This window comes from Cyprinus carpio, chromosome B2, assembly GCF_018340385.1.
Source record: "Cyprinus carpio isolate SPL01 chromosome B2, ASM1834038v1, whole genome shotgun sequence".
NCBI lineage: Eukaryota > Metazoa > Chordata > Actinopteri > Cypriniformes > Cyprinidae > Cyprinus > Cyprinus carpio.
Genome location: NC_056598.1, coordinates 25,872,663 through 25,890,702, shown reverse-complemented (window position 1 = coordinate 25,890,702; position 18,040 = coordinate 25,872,663). Strand labels below are relative to the sequence as shown.

Here is an 18,040-nt window from a genome sequence, read left to right as displayed (position 1 = left end):
ACTTCAGTCGCAGATCTGCCTCAACTATTCAAATTGCATCAGTAAAATTTTCAAAGTATTCTCCATAGCAATTCGGTAATTCTGCGTTCATAATAAAACACAACCTGCCCCGTTTAGTAGTCTATACTTTCGTGATGATTTGCCTCCCTCTGGTGGACTATTAGTTTGATCACGCGATCAGAAAGTTGATTTAGCAATCAATAACGTTTCAAGTTAAACTGAATCAATGCACAACAATAATTCCTCTACAATACATACAGTGTGTTTGCTAACAATGAAGTGATATTTAGGCAAACTCCATTTATATATATACTATTTTTCTTTATACTCCACGCAGCATTGTAGGCCTATATAGTGTATTAAACTGTATTTATATTTTGTATTTTTGTTAATTGTTATTTATACGCTGTGTTGTACTTCCTTTTATATGCTGTATATTCTTTATACGTATGTTGTAATGTTGGTGCAATGAAGAAGGATAAAATAGGCCATAAATTCAGTGGTCCAATAAACTCAAATAAAAGTACAACTTCAACTGCTATTACGTCATTTGATCAACTATATTATTTCTTAAAATTTTATTGTTCCATATCATCCCGTCACGTGAGACTAAGATTAAAGTCATAAAATATACCTACCCTCGATTCATATTAAATGATGTTCCTTTAGATTAGATTATATTAGATTCAACTTTATTGTCATTATGCAGAGTACAAGTACAGAGCTAATGAAATGCAGTACCGCAGTAATTTATCTACCGTTACCTTAATATTTTTCATTTTTCATTCAGCTAAAAATTAGGATGAAACAGTTTATGGAGGACAATAGAAAAATATGCTTATAGACAGCAGGATGGTCATGTTACAGCATCGACCAGTAGGGGTTCACCAAGACCACTTTTTTTCTCTCTCTTTTTTTCTTACATATATTTCTAAATATATATTGATATATATATATTTATATATATATATATATATATATATATATATATATATATATATATATATATATATACACACAAATGTATACAAAAATATAAATACAATTTATATATTTTTTTTATTTATTATTACTGGAATAGAATAGGGTCTCTTAAAAAAAAAAGAAAAATTTAATTGTATTATTATTATTACTGGAATAGAATAGGGTCTCTGTAAAAATTAAGGTGTTTTTCTCCTCGAGCTCCATATTCTCCTAAATCATATTATATTAGTCATAAAAGACCAATTAACATTTGATAATTTACAAATAAATTATTTTAGATTCCATTGCTATAAAAATACATGTTATTAATTCACGCAAATAAATGATGTTATATATTCATTCTGTCTTATTGTAAGCATGGAATAGTTTGGATGGACTTTTATTTTAAAATGTCGTCAGTCGTCAGTTCAACGCAGCTCACGCAGCAGCGTTTCAAAAACTACCGTCACGCACACCCACCGACTCAAACACTGCTGAGGCGCGTCAAAGCGTTTGGGTTCTTCTGCTGAAATCCCATTCGTGGAGTATAACAGCCATTCTGTCGTCCTTCACATATTCGATCAATGGCTTTCATCATGATGAAGAAGAAGAGGTTCAAGTTTAAAGTTGATGTGGAGCTGGAGGAGCTGTCATCTGTCCCTTACGTGAATGGAGTTCTGTTCTGCAAGGTTCGACTGACTGACGGAGGCTTTTCAGATGAGTCTTCGAGGTGAGACCAACTCAATTTATCCTGTATATTATATTATTTCATTATTTTATTCAAGCGATAGATGTGTATGTGTGTGTGTATATTTAAAATAAATGTCCAGATGTAACCCTATTTAATATTAATATGAAGTAATGTCAAATAATAAATGTATTTCTGATGTTGAATATATTGTATGAGTGAGCAAGAACATCAAGCCTTTTTAATCTTGAAATAATTGACTTATTTTTATTATTAGATTGCCTGATTAATGATGAATGAGTTCGAGGTGATCAAAGGCTTTTAATGACAGTTGATAAGTAGTGCTTGTTTTATGTTCACGTGCTGTCTTATTTCTTTTGGCTCAATTAACCTAGACGCGTTTAATCTGATATCGAGCTATTTTTACGAAACATTGCAGATGATTATGTTATAGAGGCACGTGTATTTTGGCAGGGGGTGAGTGAGAGGGGGGTGTTCGACTCAACAGGTCGGCAAAAGTGGGCAGTGTCTGATTAGCAATGCTTTCCTTCCTTTAACTGTCAAAGCTGGGCTTGTTGTGGCAACAGTACTTGTGCATTTTACAAAACGGTTACATTCCATATCTGACGGAATTCCAGACGTTCCTCCTCATAAACACCACAACCAAAGGTTTACTTGGCATTAGTGTAACTTTGGTTTCAGGAAAAACACGTACAAAGTCAGTGAATTATTTAGAAATATTCCTTACAGAATGCACAGTATTTCACAACCAGAATAAATGTGATGTAACAGACATTGTAACAAAGTAATCCTCTCCCTGTAGACTTTATAATGTGCCTTTTCATTCAGATCTCCCTTGACAAATGCTTTGTCTAAATCACTTTTCCTAATAACGCAGCGGTAATGATAGAGCTTATAGAGATTTTATTGTGTATTGAGGCAAAGACAGTAAACACTGTATTCAGATTTCATCTATCAGTCTGTCTGTCATTTAATCTTTCAGTCTGTTTCAGTCATCCTATCATTTTATCTGTATGTCTTGTCTGTCTACATGATCTTTCTTGTGTTTTCTTCTGCAGAGAGCCAGTTCTGGTGAATTGTGTTAAATGGAAGAAAAGATTCTCCTTCTTATGTAAGATGAGTGCTAATGCAGGGACAGGGGTGTTGGATCCATGTGTTTTTCGGGTATCTGTAAGAAAGGTATGATTTAGCATCCTCAGTGTTTGACTTTTTAATGGAAAGTATACTACTTTTGAGTTAACGTATAAGAGTTGCTTGAAGCTTTTTTATATAAAAAAGTAACTTTTTATGGAAAGTATACTACTTTTGAGTTAACGTATAAGAGTTGCTTGTTTGTTTTTTTATATAAAAAAGTAGTTTTTTTACAAATATAAAAGCCCTTTCACAATAAAAGTGAAATAAATATGCCTCATGCTGAAGGAAATGTAAATTCATGTCTGATCAGTCAGCTCAAACAAATTGCATAAAGAATATGAATATTCAGCAATAACAAAAATTAAACACAATTGTGTAATTTTGCTTAGTATGGTTGAATTGGATCATCGAAGGTCAGTAGCAAAGAAAATAAAAAGTAACTCAGATATTTTGTTCTAAATTAAAAAGTAATGCGTTAGTTTACTAGTTACTTTAAAAAAAGTAATCTGATTATGTAACTCATGTTTCTTGTAATGCGTTACCCCCAACACTGAACATCCTTATTGTTAAATTGGGCTCTAAGCAGTTTGTTTCAGTACAAATGTAGTTGGATTGGGTGAGGTTTTTGATTTTTTTTTTTTCTTTTATGAAGAGCTCAAAGGTGGGAAGACATTTGCAAAGGTAAGCTCAGTTAACCTGTGGATTATGAAGACTTTTTCTATCAGATCACTGGCACTGATACGGTGTGTGTGTCACACAGCTTGGGTTCGCAGATTTAAACTTGGCTGAGTTTGCCGGTTCAGGAAGCACCACACGGCACTGCCTGTTGGAGGGATACAACACCAAAAACACACGTCAGGACAACTCTATACTGAAGGTACACAGACACACACACACACACACACATACATTGCAGAAAACTTTATAATGAAGATGCACAGTTGTCCCCTTTGTCTTGAGACTGCATGTCCTATGTATTTTATTTTTTAGTTTATTTTTATCATAAACATGTGGTTGCTAGGGGACGGGTGAGGGGCGTGTCCCTTCAGATCTGTGTGCGGTTTTGTATTACTTCATGTGGGTTATGTTTGGCATGCTTCGGCTTGTGTTGCGCTAAGTTTTCCAATCCACAACCCCCACCTATGCCTAGAGCTGTTCACAGCGCCTCCAGAATTCCACAGGCCTGTATCCTTCCACCTCCGCCTGGAGCTGATCGCAGAGCACCCAAAATTCCACAGGCCTGCACATTTATAGCTGTAGAGAGCCACACACATGACCAGACCATTTTAACTTGCATCACTGCAGTCCATTAACATTTGGACACACATGTGATGCCATATTTGTAAATTTATTATAAAAACAAGTCATGTGATGCATATAAGTTATTTTACACTATATACGGGACTTTTTGTTTGTGTGTGTGTGTGTGTGTGTGTGTGTGTGTGTGTGTGTGTGTGTGTGTGTGTGTGTGTGTGTGTGTGTGCAATATTCACACTTTTCTATTTGATTCTTTATTATTGAATTTGCTGCTTATTGGGCCCTTAAAAATAGTAAAAGTAAAGTGATTATTATTATTTATAAATTGTTAAGAATATTATTATATAGTAATATTCTTAACAGTAACCATATAATAAAATATCTTAACCATATAATAATAATAATAATAATAATAATAATAATAAAAATAGTAAATAAATATTATGAAAAAAGCATTGTTAATGACATTAATATTAATAATAACGATGCATATAATAATATACAGTATGTAATAATAATGTGTATATGTCCTTAAATTTGAGAAAATAGCATCAACCTTGTACAATATATTTATGTTAATTGATTAATTTATGTGTATATTGTGCATTTATGGACTTTTATTTCAGTAGCCTCAAATCTTACAGTGGCTCAGTCAATCAAAATTTTAAAGCCATGATTATATCCTTAAGCAAAATACAATTTACCACACAATTCTCCAGTATCTTAATGTTTTCAGGGCTATTAATTAAATATACAGTCTGCTATATCTCATACCGTATGTTTATGTAACCACTCACCACCTCTCTCTCTTTCTCTAGGTGATTATCAGTATGCAGCTGATGTCAGGTGATCCTTGCTTCAAAACGTAAGTTGTCCCTTAATTTTGAATAGATTTTGAAAAGTTTGAATTTCATATGGAAATCTAAAATCTACATCCTTCTGAAAAGACCAGTATATGTTTTGGATGCTGGTCTCCAGCATGGGACAGCCTAGTTTATTTAAGTTTAACAAGTGATACAGAAAGACCACGCTGGTCGAGCTGGCTCAACACTGAGAAACCCGGCAGCTCAGAATGACCTTGAAACTGTGTGACAATAGCGGATACAGCTGCCGTGATGCCTTGTATATGTTTGCGTGTCTATGTGGCTCTGCCAGAGTACTCGTGCCAGTTTTTTTTCTGACACCAATGTCTAGGACTGCATGAACACAGGAAGTCTGGTTCAACCACTTCCTGGAGATTTTTAGTTAAACAGAGATAACAGTCAGACACAGCTTGAGACCTCTGATTATTAGTTGAGGTCGTATTTTTATTCAACCATTCTAAAGTAAGCAGTAAGAATTATGTTCAAAAGAAATTATACTTTCATTCAATTCAGTTGATCAAAAGTGACACGGTTTCTACAAAAATATTAAGAAGCACATTTGTTTTTAACACTAAAAATAATAAATGTTTCTTGAGAAGCAAATAAGCATAGTGGAATGGTTTCTGTTGAATGATAAGTATTAGAAGTAGCACAGTAATGAAAATGTTTACATTATTCAACATTGGAAGTTATAGGAAGGCTTTGATAATAATAAAAAAAAAAACATTAAAACATTTATTTACAGGGATTTTTGTGAAATAGAAAAATGAATGTTTTTTTTGTTTTTTTTCACTGCGCTCTCTCTTTATGCAGTCTGATTGTATTCAGATGCGCTAGTATTTCTAGTATATTGGAGTAATTGTGTGGATGAGTTTGCATGCATGTTGAAATAGTTGACATTTATCCTGACATTTAGAGGGGGTAATATTAATCATCTCACACAACACCCAGAAACACTGAAAGGTGTGCTTCCTGTTATGCAAGCAAGCTGGCACACAATCTCCCATTAAAACAACACGTACAGTGTTGTGACAGTGGATTAGCAACTGACATGAGTGACAAATAAACCTCCATGAAGAGGTGTGTGTGTGTGTGTGCCTCACTTCTGTCGTCACAGACATCGTGCTCTAGTGAGAGTTGAATCATTGCTTCACTGTGGATGGTTGTCAAAATAGCCATGTTCGCTTATAAATCAAAGTGTTTGGTGGTGTTTCCCAGTGAGTGTGTGTTTGTCGGGCCTGCTGAAGTTTTATGGGGAGGTTTGTGTGTGTGTGGGAGTGCTCATTCTGCGCCTCGAGTGCTTTTAGCTCTGGCTGGTGCGTCCTAGTTTTATGTCGCTGACGGTTTTAGAGGCACTAAAACCAGTGAAATGCCAGATTAGTACTTTATGGATTAATATCCCCTGAAATCTTTTTTTTATAGATTATTCCTTCTCTATGACCTGGCTGGGTTCAGTTTATTAAAAGAATGATTCACTCAGAAAATATAATTCTGTCATCATTTTCTCTTTGTGTGTTTATATGTTTTTAATGGAGATATTTTTGACTGTTCCAGGCCTCCATCCACTGCAATGACCATTGGTTTTCCAGGAGAAATAGAGACATGTCTAGATGAGGACAGAAGAGGAGAGACACAGAGTGCAGCTCAAATCTGTACAGGTACCTCCACAGTCCTCACACAAAATCACTGCCTATATACCTGTTTGAAATAAGATGTTTTTTTTTTTTTTTAAATAAGTCTCTTATGCTCACGAATGCTACTATTTGATCAAAAATACAGTGAAAACATATTACAATTTGAATATTTTAAAATGTTATTTAAGTAATATATTTTTTGTAATTTATTTATTTAAAAAAAAAAATAATAATTATTCCAAACTTTTGACTACGGTGGTATATTTAATTTTCTTAAAGACCTAGTAAAGTCTACCTCGCATTTCAACAATTCCAAAATTCACACTGATGGTAACATTCCACTGATTTTTTAAAATTTTTTATTCTAGAAAACCTAAGAAAAAGTTGCTTCAGTCATGGTTCTGTTCCAGATGAACTGGGAAAGTGTGGTCACTCAAGAACAGCTAGTTATGCCAGCCAGCATTCCAAGTTTTCTGGTCTGTTCATTCACACTAAATGTTTTGCTTTTCTATTATTATTTTATTCTATGACTTTTTGCATTATATATGTGCATATATATATAATATTGATCAGTCTGGACATTCTTGTAGGCTACAGCACGGGTCATTCACGCTCCTCCAGTCTGACGGAGCTCTCTCATAGGAGGAACTTGTCTGTGGGCAGTGCCTCCACTGGGATTGGCAGCCTACCAGAGCCCAGTGAGGACAGAGAGTCCCGCGCACAGGCCTGCACACCTTTACCCCAGCACTTAGCCACACCGTCCCACAGTGGGATCACAGCCAACAGGTAAACACGTGTGCATTAGCTCTTCCTACAAAATCTAGAAAATTCTTTTAGTGCAGTCTTATATTTCTTGTATATGTTTGTATTTCAGGCACCCTGTAAAACAGGACTCGGTTGAGTCTCAGCTAAAGCGAGTGGATGCTACCAGAGTGGATGCTGATGATATCATTGAGACAATCCTACAGGGCCAAGACTTCAGCCGCAGCATACTGGACTCCAGTAATGAAGGTACTATTAGAAAGCACCTTGATGCAACAGTCCAGATGTTTAAAAAAAAGCCATATCATGTAAAAATGGATTTTTTTTCCTTTTTGAAATAGCACAGCTGGATGCATTATGATGACATGCACTATTGCTCAAAAGTTTGGGGTTGGCCAGATTTTTTTATATTTTTGAAAGAAGTCTCTTATGCTCACCATGGCTGCATTTATTAGATCAAAAATACAGTAAAAATACTGAAGTATTTTTACCATTTAAAATAGCTGTTTTCTCTCTGTATATATTTTAAAATGTCAGTTATTCCTGTGATGGCTTCAGTCTTCATGTCATATGATCTTTCAGAAATCATTCTAATATGCTGATTTGCTGCTCAAGAAACATTACTTATTATCATTATTAGTTGTGCTGCGTAACAAAATATATAGTATAAATATAATATAATATAAATGTCGTTTGTGTAGCTTTTGATTATTTTAATGTGTCCAAACTGACAAAACATTTTACTGTATACAGCAGCAAAACAGCCAAGGGTCAAAGAGAGGATGAAAAATGATAATGGAAAACTAAAATACAATTGCTTGTGGTACAAACAAATTGACTAACATTATAAGTGGACTTTTGGGGAAAAAATAAAATGCTATTGTTTCCTTTAAAAATCTACCAGGACTACATTGTGACTCGGCATGGAAAGATACATGCACACATATTATGACATCTGCTTCTACAAGTGTATTTTGAATAGCAACCTCCCTGAAAACAAGTTTAAATTTAAACATCATCTCCATCTCCATAACACCAGGCTATGGTCAACAGCCAACAGATGCACACACATGGAAACATGTCGTATATGACCAGCTCACACAGACCTTCACAGCACACTGTATTCCACTGTCCCATAGCTGGCGCTCAATGCATTCACAAGATGCAAACTCTGGATAAGGAAATTCTGAGTTGTGTTTTACCACAGATGCACTTTAATATGCACCACATTGTGGCCTTGTAAGATGAATGTTTACCATGGTTACTACTACCGTCTCAAACAAACAGATAGTTAAATTTCCCCTCTTCTCTCTCTCTCTCTCTCTCTCTCTCTGACTCATGGATAGACCTCAGAGACAGCAACTTTAAACTTAGTTGCCATAACATCTTTTCCAACATCTTGTTAGTTCATGTTTGCTAACGCTTTTACTCTTTAATGTTAAAAAATGAGACCTTATTGTCAAGTCAAGTCACGTTTATTTATTTAGTGCTTTTAACAATACAGATTATGTCAAAGCATCTTTACAGTATTTAAAAGGAAAATTGTGTCATCATCTGGCTCAGTTCAGTTTAAATAGTATCTGTGCAATCAAGTCGACGATTTCGCTGGAAATGAAGTGTCCCCAACTAAGCAAGCCAGAGGCGACAGCAGCAAGGAACCAAAACTCCATCGGTGACTCAATGGAGAAAAAAAACATTCGGGGGGGGGGCAGTATTGTAAAATGGTACCATTTGTTAACATTAAAAAGTAAATGCATTAGCTTACATGAACTAATAATCAGCCATATATTTTCTAAAGTATTTATTAATCTTTAGTTAGTAAAAATATAATTATAATAGAATTGTTCATTGTTTGCATTGTTTGCATTATTTTAATGTTAACAAATAAAACTTAATTGCAAAAAATTAGTACATGCTGAGAATGATATGAATAATCTTAAAATATTATTATTAGTTTAACTAATGTAATATACCATTTAAAAGTTTGGGATCAGTAAGATTTTTCATGTTTTTTAATAAGTTTCTTATATTCATAAAGGCTGCATTTATTTAATAAAAAATTCTATTTTTATTTCTGAAGGATCATTTGACACTGAAGACTTCAGCTTTGTATCGCAGAAATAACTAATATTTTAAAGTACATTAAAATAGAAAACAGTTGTTTTAAATTGTAATGTTCACAAAATTTTGCTTGTATTTGATCAAATAAATGCAGTCTTGATAAGCATAAGGAACTTCTCATATATGTACTGTATATCATTATGGTATCATTAGGGAAGTTTTTGCCCTTTTTATCATCCACCAGTTTATTTATTTATATATATATTTATTTAAAAATTCCCCTTTAAGCCTTTGCACCAACTGAATGATGTCTAAATATGTATGTGTTGCAGAGGAGGGTCTGCGACTATTTGTTGGGCCAGGAGGCAGCACTGCACTGGGCTCTCAGCACACCAGGTGAGATATATTATGTAACTTTTCCAGCCCCAAGGTCACCACGGCAACTGGCATTGTCCGCTAATGCCGTCCTTGTGTGATACATGGTCATTGTGTTTTGCATTATAAGAAGCAGATTACAGAGAGATATTATGTTACATGAGCTCTGACAATATCATAAAATTGCAGACTGTGGTAATGTAATTCTGTAATGTAATATAATGTAATATAATGCCTTCTGTCTCTCTCTTTCCATCATTCAGGGTTGGTGCAGGAGCTTTTGAACAGGTGGTTATAAAACGCTAGACTGAATGTCCGTGGGGGAAGGTGATGTAATATCCTGTGTCAAACGAGAGGACAGCAGTTGTCTTCGATCACAAGTAGCAGTTCTATACTGGGCTCCTGACACATGGGCTCTAGGAATTTGTGGAATCACTGCTCCCCCTAGTGGTAAAGCTCTGAAGACAGACAGAAGCTCAAAGTAACAGGAAATACTTGGATTGGTATTCTTTTACCAAAAATAGATAGTTATGGTTCTCACAGACACTTTAAAAACATTTGGAACCACTGGTGAAACTGAGAAGACGTGTTACAGATTCAGGACTATTTTTAATATAAAGATCAGCTTTTTTAAATCCACTGACATGGACTGATGCACTTTGGATTGTCTGATATTTCCTTGGTTGGATGCTGCTAATTAAATAAATATATATATATATATATATATATATATATATATATATATATATATATATATATATATATATATATATATATATATATATATTTAAAGTATACTAATTTACTAGTGATTTCAAGTGGACAACTTGAAATCATAGTTCTATCTTTTTGTGAGACCATGCATAATGGTCAAATTAAAATGTTACAGATGTTCTGATTTAAAAGAAAATTGTAGAAATATACAGTAAACTGATGACAGCTAAGATGGTCTGTACTGTAGGTGGCTGTTGGTACAACACCCAGTCAAAGTGACCCACAAACGAGTGAAAGTGACCACAAGTTGCACAGGGATGGATTTTTTGTTGAATTGCCATAATCCAAATTCATTTTACAGGCATTCCTTTCCAGCTAAGGAGAGACATAGTAGACCTATTTAGGATCTGTTTAATGTTGTTGTGTTTTTTGAAACAGGTTTGTAAATGTGGGATATTTTTTTTATAGTTTATTACTGCAAAAATGTGTTTGCAAGAACATGCCAATTTTAAAGGCTAATAAAAAATGGCTGTTTATCAAATTTCATATAGTATATTCATATAATATATTCATATTACAAAACTGTAATATTTTGAAGAATGTATATAAGGCAAAAAGGTGAATTTAATTTATGTGTTCAGGCTTTCTGATAGCGACAACTGTCAAACTGAAAATCTGAAGTCAAAGAAATAAAGATTTACGATATATCTGATGTTTCAAATCATAAAGGTCATGAAGTATATACATAAATTCAACATGCAATATGTGTGCTTCACTGTAATAAGATGCATTTTAAGAATACATTTTGTTTTATTGTGTTATATAATTTAGGTATATGATTTTGTGTTTTTAATTTGTTGCTAACTTGCTATGCTGGGTAGTTGTCTTTGCACATCTGAAATAAATGTTATAATTGAGCTGGTGATGCACAGTTTACATCTATATTATTTATTATATTAAGTTAGAATACATGTCCCATAATCATAATAAACACATCTTAAAAACATGCAGCCTTGGCCTTAAAATAAATTTGGAGCGTTACTTCCACATAACACCAAGAGCACATGGAAAAACATAATATGCGCCTTCAACAATATTTATATGGACTCTGCGAGACATCTGCAGTCAGGTACAAGCCATTATAAACCACGCTGGAGGATCGTGTTGCCAAGTCCTGCGTAAAACATTCACAAGCAATGCAGTTGGCGATTCACTTTTCTCCACCTGTAGACGAACCCTATTTTTATTTTCACACAGAAATACATAGATATTTTATTAAGGATTTTTAAAACAACATCACGGATTATTTGTTCGCGCAGATTCTAAAGCATTTCCTTAATTTCTTCGTTCTAGGGAGAAAATAAGCATTTTACTTTGACAACTTGGCAACCCCAGCCTTGCGTCCCTTTTCGCCGCCCCTCTTCCGCGCGCCATCTTGTCCCCGCAGCTCAGCGTAACGTTAACTGAACGCTTCTCGTGCGTCTTCTAATCGCAGAGAATACGATCAAACGATCCAAAATCAAATTCGAATGAATTAAGAGACGTCGGTCCGTCACTCGCGCACCTCGTTGAACGCGTTGCCGCCATATTCGTTAGGGGCAACGTTCGTTTCCTTTCGTTTAGTAGTTTAATGGCGTTGTGAAGGAACTGCCATGGCGGTTAGTCAGCAGCAACAACAGCAGCAGGCCGTGAGCAAACCGGCCGGCGGGAAACACGGTAACGTCTTGCCGTTATGGGGCAACGAGAAGACTATGAACCTCAACCCCATGATCCTGACAAACGTCCTGTCGTCGCCGTACTTCAAGGTCCAGCTGTACGAGCTCAAGACGTACCACGAGGTGGTGGACGAGATTTACTTCAAGGTGGCGAAATGAACCCGGGCCGACGACCGTGAAGCCCGCGGTTTTCTTATTTGTCTTACATTGGCGTTTCGAGTATTGCTCATTGGATGTTATTTTTCATATTAGGATTAAACAGTTTTTTAAATAATTGCCTTTTGTTTTAAATGTAACGTAGTATTACGTGAGCTGAACTAGGCCGTGTTAGTCCATGGAGGCTAATTGTGCTAACTAGTTCTAAATATGCCTATATGAATGGTTAGTTATCTCAAAAATGAAGTTTTTGTCATCATTAACTCACCCACTCGTTGGTCCAAACCAGTAAGATTAAACTAACATTACTTTAGTAGAACACATAAAGTGTTATGTATACTATAGACAGAATGACAGGTTTAGTCACCATTAGCTTTAATTGTATGGAAAATCATTCAACGAAAGTGAATAGTGACTAATTCCCTAAGATAGGGTTAACGACAGAAAATCACCATAGCAACCGCATTTTCTACAACTAAGGACCGTTCACACTAAGCAATAACTATTGTAATAACTAATGATAATTTTTACATTTGTGTTCTTACTAACGAGCAGGCTGTTTTATTATGAGCACTATGCAGGTATGTCGTGGACACTGTAAATGCTTTAGTAAATTTGGATTGTTCAGTGTCTTTTTGTCGTTCATAAGCTGGAGAATGTGACCCTGGACCACAAAACCCGTCATAAGGGTCTCTCTCTCTTTTTTTTTTTTTTGAAATTTATACATAATCTGAAAGCTGATAAATAAGCTTTCAGTTGATGTACAGTTTGATAGGATAGGACAGAATTTGGCTGAGATACATCTATTTGAAAAGAATCTGAGGGTGCAAAAAAATATTGAGAAAATCACCTTTAAAGTTGTCCACATGAAGTGGACATTAAGTTTTGATATATTTACGGTAAGAAAATATACAAGATGTCTTCATGGAACATGATCTTTACTAAATATCCCAATGATTTTTGGCATAAAAGAAAAATTGATAATTTCACCCATACAGTGTATTGTTGGCTATTGCTACAAATATACCCATGCGACTTATGACTGGTTTTGTGGTCCAGGGTCACAAATAATCGTTAGGAGAGTGATTCCAACAATATCATTACTCTTTGTCGATATAGTTATGGTGCAAACTTCCTTATTCTCATAGAATTATAATGACTAAATTAAAGTTATCATCCTTTGTATGAATGGCGCTTTATTGTTACTATGGAAAATATAGTATCTTTCTGTTAGCCAGTACTGTTGCAAAATAAATAAACAAAATGCAAAAGATCGTGAATTCTTTTCCCACTATTTATGATTTTAAAGTATGAGCTTTAAGTAGCATATTAACAGTAAGTTGTAGAATCTAGGTTTGAAAGATGGTTAGCATGGGATTGAGTTGTATTTTTCCTCTAATCATCTGATTTCCTTCTCAGGTCAACCATATGGAGCCATGGGAAAAAGGCAGCAGGAAGACCGCGGGGCAGACGGGAATGTGCGGAGGGGTAAGTAGAAGTACGTGCCTTGAGACCTCCTCGACTTCATCCTCCCATCCTCTTTGTCATTTTGATTAAATCAAGGGAGAGGTACTAAGAAAGAATTAGGTCTATCTTTAGGGCTCATGATGTTTGTCTTGCAGGTTCGAGGAGTCGGTACGGGTGGGATTGTGTCCACTGCATTTTGTTTGCTGTATAAGCTATTTACACTGAAACTGACCCGCAAACAAGTGATGGGTCTCATCACTCACACAGATTCGCCCTATATCAGGTCACTGGGCTTCATGTACATCAGGTATGACTCAGAACACATGACATTATCTAAATTGTTTTTTTGGAACGGGTTTAGAAGTCACTTCATGTTTGTTTGTTTGTTTTTAACACTGCCATAGAGGTTCATGTGGGTGAACTGCTTTGAATAATCAAATTCTAGCATTGAATTTAGCAAAGGAAAATGAATATGTTGAGCAGATATACCCAAATTGCTGTATATGTGATGGTAATGTCATAAGTATTTAGGTCACGCTACATTGTTTGGATGAATGAATACACATTTATAATGTCAAATCTGTGTATTGTAGGTATACTCAACCTCCTTCTGACTTGGTTGACTGGTATGATGAGTTCCTTGACGACGAGGAGGTATGTCACCACGGGTAATGCCTTCATCTCTCTCTTATTTCTAATGTACCCAGTTGTAAAAGCTTTTAGGCCAAATGCTGATTGTGATGCACATTGCTGTCCTTCAACCTTTGACCTCATTTGGCTTAATGTTCCTCTTGAGACACACAGGTACAACTGTGTGTGTGTGGTGGCAAGTTTACCCACGACTTTAGATGACTGTTTTTTTTATCTCACTGGGTATGTCATGTTTGTTCTGAGATCAGCACAAACTCTTAGCAAATGGTCCTTTGAGCTAGATGTGAAGTTCCATGGTTATTCCTCTGTGGTTAAATGTGTTAAATAGCATGCAATATTCTCTTAGCCCAGATAAGTGTGTATATGGCAGCATGCATCTGTGATTCATAGAGACATTTATGTTTGACCGTAAATATCAGATATCCATTACTGGCTGCTGGCTCTTCTCTTGTGCTCCTGCACGCCCACTCTCACCTGTAAACAAGTTGGTAATATATTATCCATTTTTAAAAAAAGTCCAGAAAAGGAGATCTAATTTGCTTTGAGCAGAAATTGCTGCCAGGCTTTGTGGTGGTTATGTGTGTCTCTGGCTGACTGCCCTGTTCTCTCTCCCAGATGGCCCTTGTGATGCGGGTGGATTGGATATAGGGTGTGCTCCACACTCTTGGCTGGCGTTCGTGAGTGCAGTTAGAAAAGCACCCACCCACTCCACCCCTTCACACGCACCGGTACAGCATGTATTTGTCAGCTGACCTACAACCTCCTCTGCATCGCACCTATTTTCAGTCATTGCGTAAGAGACATTGTGGAAGATAATTATTTTGAAGCTCAGTCATGCAGTGTTTTGATCTATTGAAAATCGATATAATAAACTGTATTTTCCATAAAAAGTAAAGTAGAAAGACAGGAAAGATTTTCACTTATGTTAAAGGTGCACTAAAGGTGAAAATAGCTCCTTTTTTAGCTAGTGATCAAGGCATTTAAATGATGGTATTCCTTTTTTATATATGCTGATTATTTGTTACTATAAAGTCCAAGATGACGATCAGTGGACAAAATTACTTTGTGCACCTGTAAATACTGAATATTAAGTCAGGTGAGAGCAGAGGTGAAGACTCTTTGGTCATCACAAATGAAGCATTTCATTCAGGACAGTGTAAAGTCTAATTATCAGCATTAACCTCTGTACCAGAGGCCATGTGATAAGTGCATGTCTGAGTGTATTCTTCGTTTTAGTAAAATGTAGTTTTAATGGTTTTGCTCCTCTTTGTTTTTTGTGATCAGGAGTTGGATGTGAAGGCTGGAGGAGGGTGCGTAATGACGATCGGAGAGATGCTTCGCTCCTTCCTGACCAAGCTGGAATGGTTTTCAACGTTGTTCCCACGAATACCTGTTCCTGCACAGAAAGCAATCGACCAGCACATGAAGAGCCGACCACGTAAACCCCCGCAAAAAGATGAGCAGGATGAAGAGGAGGCAGCCGATTCGGGAAGGCATGGAGATAGGCGCCGTTCCAGGTACATTCGTTGTGTGTGGGCGGGAAGAGATTATTTGGCTAACCAGATCAGAAGCGATCAGTGTTTGTGATGTTGTGTATGAACTGTAGTGGCGATGTAAGAAGGCAACTTCTTCAGCTTATTTAAATGATCAACCATTTTGAATGAACTATTTAAGGCCAGCCATAATTACTCTTTAATTAAAACAGTTTTTCTACTTTAATGTTTAATTCAATGTGGCACTTGCCATTTCTTTGTAATTGTTTATATATAATGTTGAAGGGGTCATGAATTGCCTTTTTTGTTAATTTTGTACTATTCTCTGAGGTCCACATATGTTATACAGTTTTATACATAAACATTATAATTTAGAAGTAATTGGCTATTTTCTATCCTGTTTTGACACCCCTCATCGGCATGGAAGATTATATACTTGTAAGTAAATGCCCACTGGTATGATTGGCAGTTCAGTTTTGCAGTTTTTCATAGATGGACCCTGCAATGATTTAGGTAAAAAAAACACATAAATACTATATATCAAACAATCTGTAACAACAGACAAAGCAGAAGTGTCAACGTAATTAAAAGTTACTCACACTTGTGTATTGCAACATTACTGTCATATCCAATATAGTCGCACAGCATCGTATTTTAGACAATCTTTCTGAAAATTCTGTTGAATCGTGCCTTGTTTGTAAACGTATCCTGTTGGTTCTAGTGTATTTGTATATGCTGTGTTTAATATTTTTATTTGTGTGTGTTCAGGACACCTAGGAAAAGTCCCAGTCCCAGGATATCCCAAAATCGTTCACGGAGTCGCAGCCATCACAGAGAAAAACAAAGCGCCGGCTTCGACCGCGAACTGGAGAGAGAACGAGATCGGCAGCGTAAAGAACGGGAGGGAAAGGACCGGGATAGAGAGAGGGACAGGGATAGAGACAGAGATAGACGACGCTCCAGAACACCAGACCGAACCAGGGAACGACGCCGGAGTCGCAGCGCCAGTCGAGAGAAGCGGAAAGAGAGGGATGCAGAGAGTGAAAGAGAGCGTAGTCGCAGGAAAGACAGAGAGCACCATAAAGATCATGAGAGGTCCAAAGACAAGAGGAGTAAAGGAGAGGGGGAAGAGAGGAGGCACAAGGAAGATAAGGAGGATAGAAAACACAGGGAAGAAAAGAGAAGTAAACGATCAAGGAGCAGAAGCAGAGACAGGAAACACAAAACTGAACGATCTAGCAAGAGGCGCTCCCGCTCGGGCAGCAGGAGCAGGCAGGAAGCAGGGGAGGAGAGGAACAGGAAAAGGGAACGCAGCCATAGTAAGGAACGCTCACACAAACGCAGTCGGAGCAAAGAGCGCTCGCACCGACGAGAATCCAGCAATGGACGAGAACATGTAAAACACGAGCGTCCCAGTCCTGAAAAAGGAGAAAGAACAAACAGTGTTCGAGTGGAGTCTCCCTGATCCAAGTCTGTCTCTATCTCCCCCTCCTCCTCTCTTAAATTCCCTCTGTTCCTTTATTCCAGTCCCTCTCTTATTACTTCGTCTTTATCTTTAGTCCTCTTGTGCACCACTTGTGTTGAAGTAAACATATGGAAAAGGCTGGATTTTTTTTCTGCACTTTTAAATGCCACTTGTGTAGATATATAAAAAAAAAAGTAACTTTTTCTCAGTTGCCCATTACTGATCTCTAGAATGAAAAGGGCATTTTAAAACTTTTTTTTATCCCCTTTCTCTCCCAATTTGTTTTCTGGATTTTCACAAATGGCTTTGTACATAGAGCTCAGAGAATGTTTTAAATTTCAGCAGAGCTGCCACAGAGTTGAGTTTGTGGCACAGGCTGCTGAAATCTGTGCTGACATTGTGCTGTTTCATTGCTCTGTTGCATTTCGTTTTCTAATAAAATTCTTGTATGGAACACAATTGCTCAGTTGTATATTTTTGATGTCATTAAGCAAAACTGCTGGGTTCTATAAGTAAAAGTGTCACATTTTCTTCAAAGAGGTTAATAGTTTGTGCTGACAAACCTTTCAAGGCAAAACTGCCATGAGATTTTAGGTTATTAACTTAAGACGTCCTGTTAGA

At 36.3% G+C, this 18,040-nt stretch overlaps 2 protein-coding genes across 2 annotated transcripts; both read left to right on the top strand.

Annotated features, from left to right (window-relative positions):
* The first annotated feature begins 1,411 nt into the window (after positions 1–1,411).
* On the top strand, positions 1,412–11,390 carry fam102ba (family with sequence similarity 102 member Ba). The gene is made up of 11 exons (XM_042718912.1): positions 1,412–1,693; positions 2,731–2,851; positions 3,458–3,487; positions 3,567–3,683; positions 4,882–4,928; positions 6,481–6,584; positions 6,929–7,036; positions 7,151–7,346; positions 7,435–7,571; positions 9,716–9,779; positions 10,022–11,390. The coding sequence occupies exons 1-11, from the start codon at positions 1,548–1,550 to the stop codon at positions 10,062–10,064; spliced, it is 1,113 nt and encodes a 370-aa protein (XP_042574846.1). The 5' UTR covers positions 1,412–1,547; the 3' UTR covers positions 10,065–11,390.
* A 505-nt stretch (positions 11,391–11,895) lies between these two features.
* On the top strand, positions 11,896–17,878 carry prpf38b (pre-mRNA processing factor 38B). Its single transcript, XM_019096584.2, has 6 exons — positions 11,896–12,334; positions 13,763–13,831; positions 13,966–14,117; positions 14,404–14,464; positions 15,746–15,978; positions 16,723–17,878. Exons 1-6 carry the CDS (start codon positions 12,125–12,127, stop codon positions 17,417–17,419), a joined length of 1,422 nt encoding a protein of 473 aa, XP_018952129.1. The 5' UTR covers positions 11,896–12,124; the 3' UTR covers positions 17,420–17,878.
* Positions 17,879–18,040: the final 162 nt, after the last annotated feature.

Coding starts and splice junctions, on each gene's coding strand:
- prpf38b (XM_019096584.2), top strand. CDS start 12,125: ATGGCGGTTAGTCAGCAGCAACAACAGCAGCAGGCCGTGAGCAAACCG. Junction 14,465..15,745: donor AGTTCCTTGACGACGAGGAG/GTATGTCACCAC, acceptor TTTTGTGATCAG/GAGTTGGATGTGAAGGCTGG. Junction 15,979..16,722: donor GGAGATAGGCGCCGTTCCAG/GTACATTCGTTG, acceptor GTGTGTGTTCAG/GACACCTAGGAAAAGTCCCA.
- fam102ba (XM_042718912.1), top strand. CDS start 1,548: ATGGCTTTCATCATGATGAAGAAGAAGAGGTTCAAGTTTAAAGTTGAT. Junction 1,694..2,730: donor TTTTCAGATGAGTCTTCGAG/GTGAGACCAACT, acceptor TTTCTTCTGCAG/AGAGCCAGTTCTGGTGAATT. Junction 9,780..10,021: donor CTGGGCTCTCAGCACACCAG/GTGAGATATATT, acceptor TCCATCATTCAG/GGTTGGTGCAGGAGCTTTTG.